At 43.2% G+C, this 15,323-nt stretch overlaps 1 protein-coding gene across 3 annotated transcripts in view; it reads right to left on the reverse strand.

Annotated features, from left to right (window-relative positions):
- Positions 1-15,323, reverse strand: part of PLXNA2 (plexin A2) — a 389,564-nt gene that overhangs the window by 33,482 nt on the left and 340,759 nt on the right. For all 3 annotated transcript variants that reach the window (XM_073587292.1, XM_073587293.1, XM_073587295.1), the window contains exons 17-22: positions 11,419-11,512; positions 10,100-10,339; positions 9,850-9,993; positions 8,488-8,722; positions 4,359-4,501; positions 2,967-3,235 (exon numbers count right to left, since the gene is read on the reverse strand). In XM_073587292.1, the coding sequence (XP_073443393.1) occupies positions 2,967-3,235; positions 4,359-4,501; positions 8,488-8,722; positions 9,850-9,993; positions 10,100-10,339; positions 11,419-11,512 (1,125 nt within the window). The remainder of the gene's footprint in view (positions 1-2,966; positions 3,236-4,358; positions 4,502-8,487; positions 8,723-9,849; positions 9,994-10,099; positions 10,340-11,418; positions 11,513-15,323) is intronic.

Here is a 15,323-nt window from a genome sequence, read left to right on the forward strand (position 1 = left end):
AACAATTTCTATCATGTATTAAGTCTAAATCTATAAAATCCTGGGATATAGCGCTTATAGAGCAGATATCTTATAGATACAGCACCGGCACACATGGGGCCAGATGTAAAGGCATGTCTGCTGCCTTCCTAGGAGATGGCACAAATGATACTACAGAGAGCAGCCATGATAGCAGTGCAGATAAGTCCTGATGAAGGGCAGCTTTATCATACAGCCATCGCTGGAGGTGCAGTACAATGGAGAATGAGGTGTAAATGGTTAATGCTAATGCAGAGAATCACTAATCTGCATCACACGGGATGATGCTGAGGTCATGAGTTTTCCATACGTATGTAACAGGGCTAGATTTGACATGGAGTCGCCTGTATAATCAGTAAGTGGTTCAGCGCCCCGTACTGGAGAAACATTACCGATATAATGAATGCCTAATGCCGCATTATCTGTGGGCTGGCTGTTCTATGCGAGTCTAGAGCGGCTGGCAGAAATGTCTGCTTATGCTAATCTGCTAAGTGTGCCTCTTTGGCCACTTGAAATGATGGGAGGTATGACGCTGGAAATGCATAATCAGTAGCCACGCAGGAGTTGCTCTGAAAGCCATGTTATCTGCACATCACTGTCAAAAGCTGGCGCGATGCCAGGAGGTTATCATTGGCACTTTAATTGTAAAAATTTAAATGAGAACATGAAAGCGGCACAATAAGTATTACCGAGTGCGGAGGAAGCTTTGTCAAGATTGCATCCTTGCTGTGAAGCATTCGGCTGCTTATAAAGTCAATTTGAGACGCTAATAACCTACCTGCTCAGACTGGGGCAGTGTGAGGAACATACAAAACAAGTAGAGCATAGGCATCTTGACCCACTTATCCTTGGTAATAATGCATTTCCACTGTTTACCTGCTATTGCTATTTCCCTGCCAGTCACAGGCTTAGATGTCTTACAATTGTAAGCAGCCCCTGGTCCTGACCTCCGAGAGGCTCACAATGCTTGTCACAGGCTGATCCTCAGCTGACTCATGCTATCAGCATCTACTTGACGGAGCTGTCACTGCACCACCTGACTAAGGGCACCGCAATGACAGTATGATCAGGAGGGATGGCAGCAAGACTTTGATAATCGTGCCAAATTCTAACCCTGTCTACTTTATGCAACCACGCTGCTATATAATTTCTCCTTGACAGTCGTTTGTTATTGCAGGTTATCTGGAGAAAAAGTACAAATGTAGAAAAGTCCATCTGAAGCCAACATTACACAGAAAGTCAGGATGTTATCCTATTACCACTTCTTTAAAGGGGTTGTCCAGAGAAAATAATGGGTGATAGCTTGTTGCTAGTGGGGGTCCGAACGCTGGTAGAACGGGGAACACTTATGCCCATTAGTATGAAGCAGCCACATCCATATGTGACCTGCACTCCATTCATTCTCTATAGGGCTTCTGAGAATGGCAGCTCCATAGAGAATGAACATCATAGTAGTTGGGTGCCCAGACTGATGTGTCATCTTGTAACGGGCATATAAGTTCCTCATCCTGCGGATCGGTGTGGGTCCCACCGATTAGCAAGTTTCCATCTATTCCGCAAATTAGTGATAACTTGTTTTCAATGTTCAAAGGGAATCGATCGCCCTCCCCTCACAACTATTTTAAAGACAAGAACAACAATACCATTAGATGGCTAGTCCGATCCTCCTAACAATTCTCATTACTGGGAAATCAGCACCTGAATTGATATGAAAATGAGGCTGAATAACTAATTGTAGATCTGAAGCCTCTGTCACTCCAGTTCTATTCCCGCCCAGTGAATCCTCCTCATGCTTGACTGACAGCCTCTATCTTGTGTCACAGAGTCTTCAGATCTATTCTAATTTTCAGATCAATGTAATCACAGATCCCTCAGTAAAGGGGGAAAATGGATTGTCTATGTAAAGGTATTGCTGGACTTGTCTTTTAAAAAGCTACACACGCATACATAACGCAATATCCAAAGAAGTCAGTCTTTGCAGAGAAGATATCATAGACTTCAGTCCCTGATTCTTTAAGGGCTCATCTGCCACGGGAATGTATTGGCTCAGGAGCTCTTGGTACAGATTCTGCACTGGGCCATTGGGACTTCCAACTATATCATTATCACATAATGCAAAGGATGGACTGATGTCTCTCACCAGTCATGGAGCAATAAGATGATGTATGAGGGCCTGCAGGTATCGGGTGCTCACATAAGGTGCAAACACGTATATAAAAAGAGCAAACAGTGGCACTCACCTATCCTGTAAAATCCAATGTCTTTATTCAGAAAAACACTTTAACACTGGCTCCAGAGAGGTAAAGAGCACATGTACGGCTTCCCTCTCTACAGCCAGTTTTAAATATGTTTTTCTGAATAAAGACATTGGATTTTATTGGACCGTTGGGTGCCACTATTTGTTCTCCTCATATACATAAAATTTACACGTGGATAGATTATCTTCATACCTCAACCAAGTGTCTGGTGCTGGAAATCCCAAAAATCTACAGAACTTCTGTGTGAATGTACCATAACTGAGTCCATAAGAACTATATATTATACATCTAGGTAGTGAGACATAAAAGAAATCTACAGACATTAGAATGTGCACAATAGTCATTATTATGCACTGCGTATTCCGAGGCGCTTTACAGACATTAGCATCGCTGTACCCAATGGGATTCATAATCTAAATTCCCTATTGGTATGACTTTGGAGTGTGGGAGGAAACCGGAGAACGCAAACATGGGGAAGCTTCTTGCAGATGTTGTCCTTGGTGGGATTGGAACCAGGACCCCAGTGCTCCAAGGCTGCAGTGCTAACCACTGAGGCACCAGACTGCCCTTGGTTGTATAAATAAGGATAAAAGAAATCTGTATAAGTGTTGTATGGCAAGAACAGAAGTGGTGTAAAAAGATAGGATATAAGGAAGCGCTCCAAACAGCTTCCATGATCCCCATCCTTACCTTCGCAGTAGCAGCTTGGGGTGATTCTTGTTCTCTAGGTTCTTCTCAATCAAGTCTGACAGAAGCTGTTTCAAGACATCTGTGGCATATTCAAGCTTTCCTTGCAAAGCGGTCATGATGAGCGAGGCCACGTTTCCTCTGTCACGCATGGAAAAACTACGCTGCATCTCCAGGGTGCGGATGAAAGTCAGTAGGAAAACCTTGTTGTTGATCAGCTGTGCAAAGAGCTTCAAGGCTTTCTCCACACTCTGTTGTCCATTGCCTTGAACCTAAAAGAATGTATGGAAGGATTAAGAGACTTTTATGACTACGGTTAACTGCTTGCATGCTGGAAGACAGTCAAAAAAAGGCATGGCTAAAATTAGCATTTTTGGCTGTAAAAATAAAACAAAGGGAAACGATGACTTGCTACAAGGCTTCTAGAAATGTAGAATTGTCCATTGACTGGGAAACTGCATGTACAAATGGGAGAATAGTATAATATAGAAAGACACTTATGGTTGTGAGGCAGATGTTGACGATGCACTAAAGCTGACACATACCCCTGGCGCTCTACAAGTAAAGACAACAGTACAGTAGGAGTGCCATGTCTCCTACATTTTCTTCATGCATAACCCAACCTTTCTGCAATGCCACCACTCTGCCTTTCCCATGTGAATTTCTAGCCCCCTCTTATCTGTACCTCCCTTGAGACACGTTTAATATTAGGTCATTACCTTCCCTGGAATTCATTACCGGCATCGCTGCACCGACTCCTATCTCGGCTGCAGTCCATCACGGTGGGTCAATGACCCATAGCTGTTCTGAGACAGAGAGTTAACAGAAAACAGCCTGCGCCGGTAGCCAGAAAGATTCTGTCTGACATACACTACCTCCTGCATTTGCCTGTGTGCCTAGTAACTCATTGAGTGTACATGCATTGCCATAATGAAGGCGATGGATGCATGAGAGGTACCATCCATCGCCTGCAGTACATGTATACCCATCTTGAATATAACGATATTATAATGCATGTTCACACAACTCCTTAAGTTCATATCTAGCACATATCATATCGTATTCTCAGTGCCTTGGAACAGGATTATTAGGCAGCCTTAACAGAAGTCTATAATATCTAATGTGACAAAAGTGAAAAAACTTTTTCGAGCTATATGGTCTTCAAGCAGAACACGTCTAACACTTCTGGATACCTGGATCAGCTCGCAAAGGAGCCCCAATCATCTACTCTGATCCTTGTGAAGGCAACCTGCACCTAAATATGGCAAATATGCTGTGTAAGTGCTGATTCCCAACATCGATGAATGGGCACGGGTTAGGTGTTGGCTGATGAGCATGTGCAATAATTCCATTCATCCCAACAGCTACAAAGTAAAGAAATACGGCGACTCTAACCTCCAATTCTCGAAGCACGGGATGATCCTCTATTCCAGGAAAAAGCACTCTCATGGCGTAGGTACGATAATCCAGGTAGGGGATACCTGAGCGATCCAGATCACTAGTCAATTCATTGATATCGGTCTGTAATTCTGCAAAAGCTGAGAATGATAGAAAAGAAATATACATAATTCACAAGGTCCGAGCCGGCTACAATAAAGAAACTACAGGCATCTAGAACTTCAACACTTTGGACTTGGCTACTACTAATACCATATATTTATAATATACTAGCTGAAGAGCCCGGCATTGCCTGGGCATAGTAACCAATTGTGGTTAGTTATAACAAATTATAATGATTATATTGCACATAAAAACATTTCACATCACATATTCAACACTACAGATTTGCAACACAAATTAACTAAACGATTACCCAAGTATTGATAGTTTTTTATTTTCAACTCATTCAAGAGCCTTTTGATAAATAACATGTGTATCTGTGTATCTAACCCTATGCTGGGTGATAATGTCTGCTGAGCTGTGTACCTAATCCTCTCCTGTGTGATACGTTCTGCTGAGCTGTGTATCTAATCCTATCATGTGTTACTGACTGCTCAGCCGTGTATCTAATCCTATCCTGTGTGATACTGACTGCTGAGCAGTGTATCTAATCCTATCCTGTGTAATACTGACTGCTGAGCTGTGTATCTAATCCTATCATGTGTTACTGACTGCTGAGCTGTGTACCTAATCCTCTCCTGTGTGATACGTTCTGTTGAGCCGTGTATCTAATCCTATCATGTGTTACTGACTGCTCAGCCGTGTATCTAATCCTGTCCTGTGTGATACTGACTGCTGAGCTGTGTATCTAATCCTATCCTGTGTGATACTGACTGATGAGCCGTGTATCTAATCCTATCCTGTGTGATACTGACTGCTGAGCAGTGTATCGAATCCTATCATGTGTTACTGACTGCTCAGCCGTGTATTTAATCCTCTCCTGTGTGATACTGACTGCTGAGCTGTGTATCTAATCTTATCGTGTGTTACTGACTGCTCAGCCGTTTATCTAATCCTATCCTGCATGATACCGTCTGCTGAGCCGTGTATCTAACCCTATCCTGTGTGATACTGACTGCTGAGCCGTGTACCTAATCCTATCCTGTGTGTTACTGACTGCTCAGCCGTGTATCTAATCCTATCCTGTGTGATACTGACTGCTGAGCTGTGTATCTAATCCTATCCTGTGTGATACTGACTGCAGAGCTGTGTATCTAATCCTATTCTGTGTGATACTGACTGCTGAGCTGTGTATCTAATCCTCTCCTGTGTGATACTGACTGCTGAGCTGTGTATCTAATCCTATCCTGTGTGATACTGACTGCTAAGCAGTGTATCTAATCCTATCCTGTGTGATACTGGGCTCCCCCTGCAGTCTGTGTCAGAGGGTGGTCTGTGTTGGCACGGTAAAAAATTGTGTTATTTCCAGCTTTACAGAAGGACGATAACACCATAGAAATGATAAGAATAATAGGCAAAATTGTTTGAATTGGAATGCGCGGGGTTAAAATTTCGCCTCACAACATAGCCTATGACGCTCTCGGGGTCCAGACGTGTGACTGCGCAAAATTTTGTGGCTATAGCTGCAACGGTGCAGATGCCAATCCCGGACATACACACATACATACATATACTTTTTCCCCATTATGTACATAGGGGCAAAATTGTTTGAATTGGAACGCGCGGGGTTAAAATTTCGCCTCACAACATAGCCTATGACGCTCTCGGGGTCCAGACGTGTGACTATGCAAAATTGTGTGGCTGTAGCTGCGACGGTGCAGATGCCAATCCCGGACATACACACGCATATTGAGCTTTATATATTAGATTTCCTAATAATACTAAATGAGTATTATTTCGAAGAACACAACCCACCACAAGACCAGATTACAAAAGGTTTGCCTGCAATCTGTAACAATAGAGACACCTATGTCTGGATAGTAGCTGTGGACAAAAATGGTGGAATATTTAGAATCTAAATTGTTAGCTAGGACCTGACTGCGGATTTTCCATCACATTTTCTATTCTGTTGCAGAAACAAGGCAGATTTAAACATTTACCAAAAATCCAGTCAAATTTGGGTTAAAATCGGCATAAAATCCGTAAGTGTATTCATATTGAATATTTTATTGCAGATTTACGGTGTGAAAAAAAATCAATAACGGGGGCTCACAGCAAAAACCATGCTAAGGATGACCAAAATAAGTGGTTCTCCACTGCTCTTCTTAAAGGGGTGTTTTCAAGTTTAAAAGTTATCCCATATCCATGGGATATGGGACAATTATTAGATTGATGGGTTCTGACCACCGTGGCCATCATCATTCCCAAAAAACATGCTCACTAATGCTCTATTCACTCTTAATAGGAATGCTGGAGATCGCAGCCTTCAGCTGATCATCGGTGCTCCTGTTACAATGAATGGAGAGGCAGTGTGCATGATCGACCTCTACTCCATTCATCCAGGGACCATTAGAGCCCGGATTCTCACGATTGTTAGAGCCACAGCAGTCAGACCTCCAGCCATCAGAAAGTTATCCCCTATACTTTGGACTGCCAAGTGTGGTGTCTTCTTGTTTAGACAGAATGTGAAGGCTACAGCCAATCAGTGGCCACTAACTGGCAGTGGTGTTCATGTTACCTTGCATCTGCCCCCCCCCCCGTCCTCTGCTAAAGGGGGATGCCAACAGAACAGACAGATGGAGAACATAATACTGAGTTCATGGGAACTTATTCTGGTCTGATAAGTGAGAATAGGCTTTTATATTTCTTAAACCATCATGGGTCCATGAAAGGGGTTGTCCACAATTCAGACAACCCCATCTCAATCCCTTTGCCCCCCCCCCCCAGTAAAATAATAACACCTATACTCACCTTCGGTGCTGGCGCTGTTCCAGTGGTGTCGACACTAACTGTCCCAGGGATTGCGTGACATATCAGAAGGAAGTGATAGGGGAGAATGAAACTAGCACGGATTGGCCACAGGGATCGCGTGATATAACAATATTACACAATCCCCGGCAGACTCAGTGCTGACACTGGAGGTGAGTATAAGTGTTATTATTTTACTGGGGGAAACACAGGGATTGAGATGAGGTTGTCTGAGTAGTGGTATAAGGGTTCAGTAACAATTCACAAGCCCACCCAATGTGGTGGGCTATTCTACATGATCTCTGTCTCTAAAGGCCCCGTTACATTTAGGGATGCACCAGCGATCCCGACAACGATACGACCCGGTCAGGATCGCTGGTGCATCGCTAAATGGTCGCTAGTGAGCTGGCAAACAGGCAGATCTCACTAGTGATGCAGCAGCGGTCGGCGGTCGTCACTTACCTGTCACACGCAGCGAGGGTGACGTCTTCCTCCCGCGTCCATTGAGCCGCTAGTCGGCGCCAGCAGGAAGCCGGCGACGAGAAGTGGACCAGGCCGATCTCGTGCGATCAGCGATATCCAGCAGGGAGCCGGGTCGGAGGTAAGTGTCACATGTAGCGAGATTGCTACCGATATCGCTGTGGCATCACAAAATTGGTGACGCTTTAGCGATATCGCTGGCGATCTCGCTATGTGTGAAGGGGGCTTTATTCATTAAGTGGTCCAGCTGCTTAATATCTTGCAGTAACACATGACACATTCCTGTACATGAGGCAAACATAGTGAAATGTAACCTGGCTGCGATTATAAGTCACGCTACCATCTTTATCTAACCTTTGCCCACTCTGCACTGGTATAAGGTCAACCATATTATTGCTCAGCTAGTTAAAGTCACAGACAGCAGATGGCAGCTATTTATCCACTTGTTCGGTGTCCAGTGAAATGTATACACATCCCAGACCTGGGATCAGCTGCTGAAACAAAAACCCTTTTACATGTGTGATTGTTGTTCAGCTCAACAGAACATGTGCAAAAACAAAAGAAGACAAATTTAATACAGTGATCCAATCTGTAGGAACAAAATCAATAATACATTTAACGTTGGGACAGAAAGTCTCTTTTCGCATTAGAGGGAACATAAACCCATGACCCTAGCGATGGAATGTGATACAGAATCTCATTTTTTTAAAGCCTTCTCAATACTTTAAATACTCACCTTCTTTACATTCAAGGGCCACCCGAGACTCCAAGTTGTCCATCTGCATCTGCAACCTCTTCAGAGTAAGGTCGTTCTCTCTAGATTTGCGTTTGTATGCAATGAGCACAATAATGACAATGATGAGAAGAAGGCTTCCACCAGCGGCTATGCTGACAATGGCGGGAAGTGTCAAGAGACTGTCTGAAATCACATTGACAGATCCAGGCGAGAAGACCATTCCTCCGACATGAACCTAGCAGAAAACAGGAAATTCTTAGAATATACGACATAAGCAACATTTTATTATCTGAGAGAATCCTGCAACAGGACAACCATATCCAAAACTGGATCTTCTTTAATTCAGCCCATAACTGTGACCTGTTAGGAAGCAGGCAGATCTGAGACGAGATCATATCTGATGTTGTGCAGACCATTGTTTCCAGATGTTCATTACAGCTTGCAGAGTTCCTGTTATTTCGAGTTTTTTTCATGACATATTGTGTGTGTACATTAGGAATAAAACTATTTGTCTGTCTCTTGTCTCTGAGCTAGTGGGTGGAGACTAGCTGCTATGATGTCTTCACGAGTGATTCCTGCCCTCCTGTCCCTAGCTCGCAGAGCTCCAGCAGCAGCATGGAAATCAAAATATAGCCGTACTGAGCAGCATAGCAAGTAGTGTAGAGAGTTCAGCTCTCGGGTGAAGATGCTTTCTAAAGAGCAGCAACACCATCTATGTATCTTCCTGCCCCTGTCTTACGTCCTCTGCTGTTCATACCTCTATGGGGAGCAAGGATAGACAACCTGTGAAGCTGCAGAGGGGCTGAAGCGATAAGGGCTTCTTACAACCTCCAAACCATGTAGAGTTGTGCATTATGCTGGGCTATTGGACTGCAAAGAGCCTTTACACTATTCTTGTACAGGGACCCTCTTCTGTATGTGCCCGCCAGTAATGGGTAGCATATAACCTGATCCCTCAGTAAGCTGCTTACTTTTTTTTATCTTTCAAAGCAAATCTAATCAGAGGACAGGGATTTAAGTGGCTCATAAGTGAGAAGAGGAAACTTTGTGCAGAACTGCCATTGCCATAGACAATATACATAATACACAATCTTACCGTAGACACATAAAAAGCGCTGCAGCCCGGCCACCGCGATGAGCAGCTATGCTGTCATTTATAATAAAATGTTATAGTGACATTTTTACACACGGTAAATGTGTACATTTTCTTTCAGTAACCCACAATGACTAAAATAATGACTTATATCTCAAGACCAATGTATAAGTGCTTATATAATATAGCAAAACCTATTGAAAATGCAGGAAGATAAAAAAGTGAGCAAAAAAAGGTGTCATAAGAAAATGAAGCAGGAAGAAACTTACAGTCACTTTGTGTTGTCCAGTGAGGTTAGGTGACTCGCAAAGGAGCTGGGTCTCAGACACAGTCACTGTGCACGGCGTGTCGCCTATCAACACAGTGTAATTTAACTTGACCCCTCCTGCGGCAGGTGGACACAGGTTTTTCCCCTGCAGAAAAAGGAAAGGTAACATCAGTTGTTGCATATAATATATATATATATATATATATATATACACACATGTCCTGCAGTGTAGCCATGTGTTGGTCTCTTACCTTCAGTATTATAGGAGATCCAGGCTTCTGCTCAAGGACGCCTGTGATGCTGAGGAGCTCGAAAGTTGGATTGGGGTAATAGATGAACTTGGTGTTATTAAATGTCAGCAGTGACTGTACGTTGTTGAAGATAAAGCCAAACTCATCTGGCCTCTCCACAGCGTCCAGCCCTGGGCGATACTCCGGTGTGAGAGCAGGTGCCCAGCACGTCAGATATGTAGCATTTACGTTCTTACATACCTGTTGAGATAAACAGAGCAATGACATGTCTACAAGGCTGCACTTAATGAAGAATAAATATAACTAACCTGAATACATAGTAATAACCATAAAATGTTCTGACATCCTGGCAAAAAGCCGTTCAGACATCGCTCTTATACAGTATATGTAATGATGATAGATCATAATTACGCTACCAAGTTATAATATTCCTTTTGCTACATAAAGTTGTAGAATTTTGGTAATCGCCGTTCAGGTTCAGTGGACGTGGACACAGATTATTTGGAATCGCCCTAACACACACAGGGCCAGCAGATATGAATAACTCCATTAATCAGTTCTCCACCAAATTCTTGACAATTTTTGGAGCATGATCATTGAATGGAGCATCGTATCTAAGATGTTTGCAAATGCAGATCAAATATGTTCTGTCTCCCACTTTGTAGCTTAAAATAATATGCAAGACCTTTAGGGTGTGTGCACACGTCGCGGATTCTGCTGCAGAATTTTCAGCGAGGATTTGTCTGCGGATTTTCTGCGTTTTTTTATTCACACAGGTTCTAATGGTACTGTACACCGCAGCAGAAACGGCTGCGGATCCGCGGGGCCAAATCCGCTGCGGATCCACAGCAGAATCCGCAACGTGTGCACACACCCTTACATGACCATGAGATCTGCAACAGTTTTTACATGCTGTAAGGTATGTGCCACAGAGTCTCCTACAATATATGCAAGTTGTCTCTTCAGAGAGGAAGAGGACTGGAACTCTAGTGCCCCCTATTGGACGTAGCAATCCTACAAGTCACAATTGACCCATTATCTCTAAAATATCCAAAAACTCCATTTCCGTCAGTACCACTCATGGCCACTAGGTGATGCTACGCTCTTTAAAACCCACACGACAATCACAGCAGTGACCTAACAGGAGTGACCTTGTCAGAGAACAATAAACATGATCAAAGATGTCCCGTTTGCTTTACAAATGATTTTCTTTTCAGTCGTCTTCAGATAATATTTTCTTGATGTTTTCGTGTAATTCTAGCAAGCAAAAACATAAGTCTTTGGCTAAAAGAAAGAGCTGTCGCCTGCCAGAAACATACATTCACAGATTCTTTGCCGTTGTACTTCACACGAATTCTTGGTTCCTGTATGATGTCAAGGTTGGTACCAATGACAGTTAGGGAAGTGTGACCACTGTGGATGAGAACAACAAAAAATAGGAGATTATTTCAGTTTGTCAGACAAGAAAAGAGATACATGGAATTGATATGAAAGACAGCAATGGTAAGAGTCAAAATATCAATTGTAATCATGCATTGTATGTAATATATATATATATATAGATATATTAGTCCAAGCTAGTGTTTCGCAAGAACCCTAGAGCTCCTTCAGGGGTACATCAGTACACAGCAACAACGAGACTTGTCTTATTTCCCATTCAGAAGGCAAACAGATTTCAGCCTGCTAATTCTAGGCAAACAGGCAAATAACATCACTGGACAAGAATTATAGCATGCTTTACACTTTACCCAGCTGCTTTCAGACAGGAATAGCATTAAAATCTGTCACCTCAAATTGGCGGGCTATGTATATGCCCTGAGTCCGGTCCGATGGGCGGTATTTCGTCTTCTTTCTTCCACCCCATCCTTCCCCGCTGTCCGCAATATTTTCGGGAATTTGAGTAGGTGTCCTCCATAGTTCACGCGTGCACAATGCAATCTTGCCTCGCGCACACGCAGTATGCTTTGCCCAACTGCGGGCAAAGACAAAAAACATTACTGAGCATGCGCCGGCGCACTATGTCCCGGAACACATCAAAATACTTCCGGGACATAGTGCGCCGACGCGCATGTGCAGTAATGCTTTTCGGCTTTGCCCACAGTTGGGCTAAGCATACTGCACGTGCACGAGGCAGGATTGCATTGCGCACGCGCAAACTATGGAGGACACCAACTCAAATTCCCGAAAATATTGCGGACAGCAGGGAAGGATGGGGTGGAGGAAAGAAGACGAAACACCGCCCATCGGACCGGACACAGGGCATTTACATAGCCTGCCAATTTGAGGTGACAGATTCCCTTTAAGGCTTTCCTGGGAGTAAAAAGATTTTTCAACGGTTCCCCTGTGGTGATACAGTGGCTTGCAAAAGTTTTCGTCCCCATTGGCTTTTTATCTATTTTGTTACATTACAACCTGTGTTTAAAAATTTTTGTAATTCGATTTGTGTGTGATGCATCAGCACTAAATAGTCTAAGTTGGTGAAGTGAAGTGAGAAAAATTAGGCATAAATTAAATTTATGGGCTCAAGTAACTAAAAATTGGCATCTGCATATGTTTTCACTCTTTTTGCTATAAAGCTCCTAAAAAATTCTAGTGGAGGCAATTACCTTCATAAGACACATGCTTAGTGAAAGGAAGTCCACCTGTGTGCAATCTAAGTGTCACATGGTCTGTCGATATTTACATGCCTTTTCTGAAAGGCTACAGAGACTGCACCACCATTAACCAAACAACACCATGAAGACCAAGGAGATCTCCAAACAAGTTGGGGACAATGTTGTTGAGAAGTACAAGTCAGGGTTGGGTTATTAAAAAATTTCCCCATCAAATCGATTATCTTCAAGTGGAAAGAATATGGTACCACATGACAAACCTGCCAAGAGAGGGCCTCCCACAAAAAAATCTCAGCCCGGGCAATGAGGGCCTTAATCAGAGAGGCAGCAGAGAGACCGAAAGTAACCCTGAAGGAGCTGCAGAGTCACCAAGTAGAGACTTGAGTAGCTGTCTTTACAACCACAATAAGCAGTACACTCCATAGAGATGGACTTTATGGGACAGTGGGTAGAAAAAAGCCTTTACTTACACTTAAAAAATGTTTGTATGGCTTATTTTGAGTTTTTAAATAGACATATGGGAGACTCTCCAAATGTATGGAGGAAGGTGCTGTGGTCAGATGAGACCAAAATTGAATGTTTTGGCCACCAAGGTAAACGCTATATCTGACGCCAAACCAGCACAGCTCATCACCCCAAGAACACCATTGCCAAAGTGAAACATGGTGGTGGCAGCATCATGCTGTGGGGATGTTTTTCGGCAGTAGCGACAGAGAAAATGATCCGATTCGAGGGGAAGATGGATTGTGCAAAATACAGGGATACTGTTGAGCAAAACCTGTTTCAGTCTGTCAGTGATTTGAGACTGGGATGGAGGTTCATCTTCCAACAAGACAATGATCCAAAGCATACTGCTAAAGCAACACTTGAGTGGTTTAAGGTGAAATGTGTAAATATTTAGGTGTGGCCTAGTCAAAGCCCAGACCTTAAAGGGAATCTGTCACCTACCCTTTGGCGGGCGATGAAAACGAGGTCGGTCCGGTCCGATGGGCGGTGTTCCCGATGTGTGCCGCCTCCCCATCCTTGCCCACCGTCCGCAGGTTATTGCTGAATTGGAGTAGGTGTACTCCATTTTTTGCGCATGCGCTAAGCATTCATAGCTAGCGCACATGCAGTATACTTTGCCCAACTGCGGGCAAGGCCGAAAAGCCGGACTGCGCATGCGCCAGTTAACTAAGCACCGGAAGTATTTTGCTGTGTTCCGGGGCTTTTCGGCTTTGCCCGCAGTTGGGCAATGCATACTGCGCCTGCGCTAGCTATGAATGCTTAGCGCACGTGCAAAAAATGGCGCCCAACGCCCATCGGACCGGACCGACCTCATTTTCATCGCCCGCCAAAGGGTAGGTGACAGATTCCCTTTAATCCAATTGAGAATCTGTGGTCAGACTTGAAGATTGCTGTTCACCTGACAAAACTATTTAACTTAAAGGAACTGGTGCAGTTTTGTTTTGAAGAATGGGCAAAAATCCCTGTGGAAAGCTCATCCAAAGGGACTTACATCTGTAATTGTTGAAAGAGGCTCTACAAAGTACTGACTTTAGGGAGGTGAATAGTTATGCACACTGAAGTTTTCAGTAATTATGTCCTATTTTTTGCTTGCTTCACAATAAAAAGATAACCAATTGTTGACAGTTGTAGGCATGTTCTTTACATGAACTGATGCTAAACTCTCAAAAAAAACAACCAGTGAAATTCCAGCTTGCGAGGTAGCAAAACATGAAAAATATCAAGGTGGTGAATACTTTTGCACTGTATGGTTGAGAATCACTGGTCTAAGTAAAGAATCTCTGAGGACCCTAAAGGTATTCAAAGATGTTACATAACCATCCGTCATAACAAATTATTCAAAATACTTAAAGAGGACCTATCAATTGTAAGGAAAACAAAAAAAATCACAGTACAGTATATGAAATTATAAAACCTTTCATAAGTAAGGATCTTAGCATACCAGATAATTTCCCTCAGCATTACAGAGGTGCAGGTTTACTTTTGCTTCTATACATCATCTGAAGCTAGAGAGTGCCTTGTAGATTTGGCCTGTTGGGACTTTTTTTTACCATTTTGTGAACCTGCTTCTTCATAACATATACGGTAATTGAATTAATTCATCTATTTTTCTAATAAATTCACCAAAACTAAACCAGTAAAGTGAAAATTAGACAAAAATGTAACTCACTGCCAATTATTAGCCTAATCGTTACCTCCAATTGGCAATTGTCATTAGTCATCCAAGCAATAAAATGTCCTTACGTATAACGCATCAAAAGAAGGAATCAGCTGCTTCTAAAAGATGAATCTGAGCCTCTCACTACATAATGTACATAAGCAAATAACTACAACCACAGCACACCAAGGAGAGGCTCTGACACAATTGCGGTTTCTAACCTCTTTCTCCTCCTGCTGCTGAATAACACACAGGAATCCATCTACATCCAGTATAAAGAAACCACTGGAGCCATAGGCAGAGGAGGACATGACTTGGGGATGGGTGGACCTTTACTCCTGCAGCTTTTTTGGTATAGTATAGATTTTTAAGCACGAGGGATGTTGCTTTCAGAGTAAGAAGCCCAGTATGTCTGTGCCTGGGGGTTACTGTGAGGAGGGTGGGGCTT

This window comes from Dendrobates tinctorius, unplaced genomic scaffold, assembly GCF_039654945.1.
Source record: "Dendrobates tinctorius isolate UK_male_01 unplaced genomic scaffold, ASM3965494v1 ptg000098l, whole genome shotgun sequence".
In the NCBI taxonomy this organism is placed as follows: domain Eukaryota; kingdom Metazoa; phylum Chordata; class Amphibia; order Anura; family Dendrobatidae; genus Dendrobates; species Dendrobates tinctorius.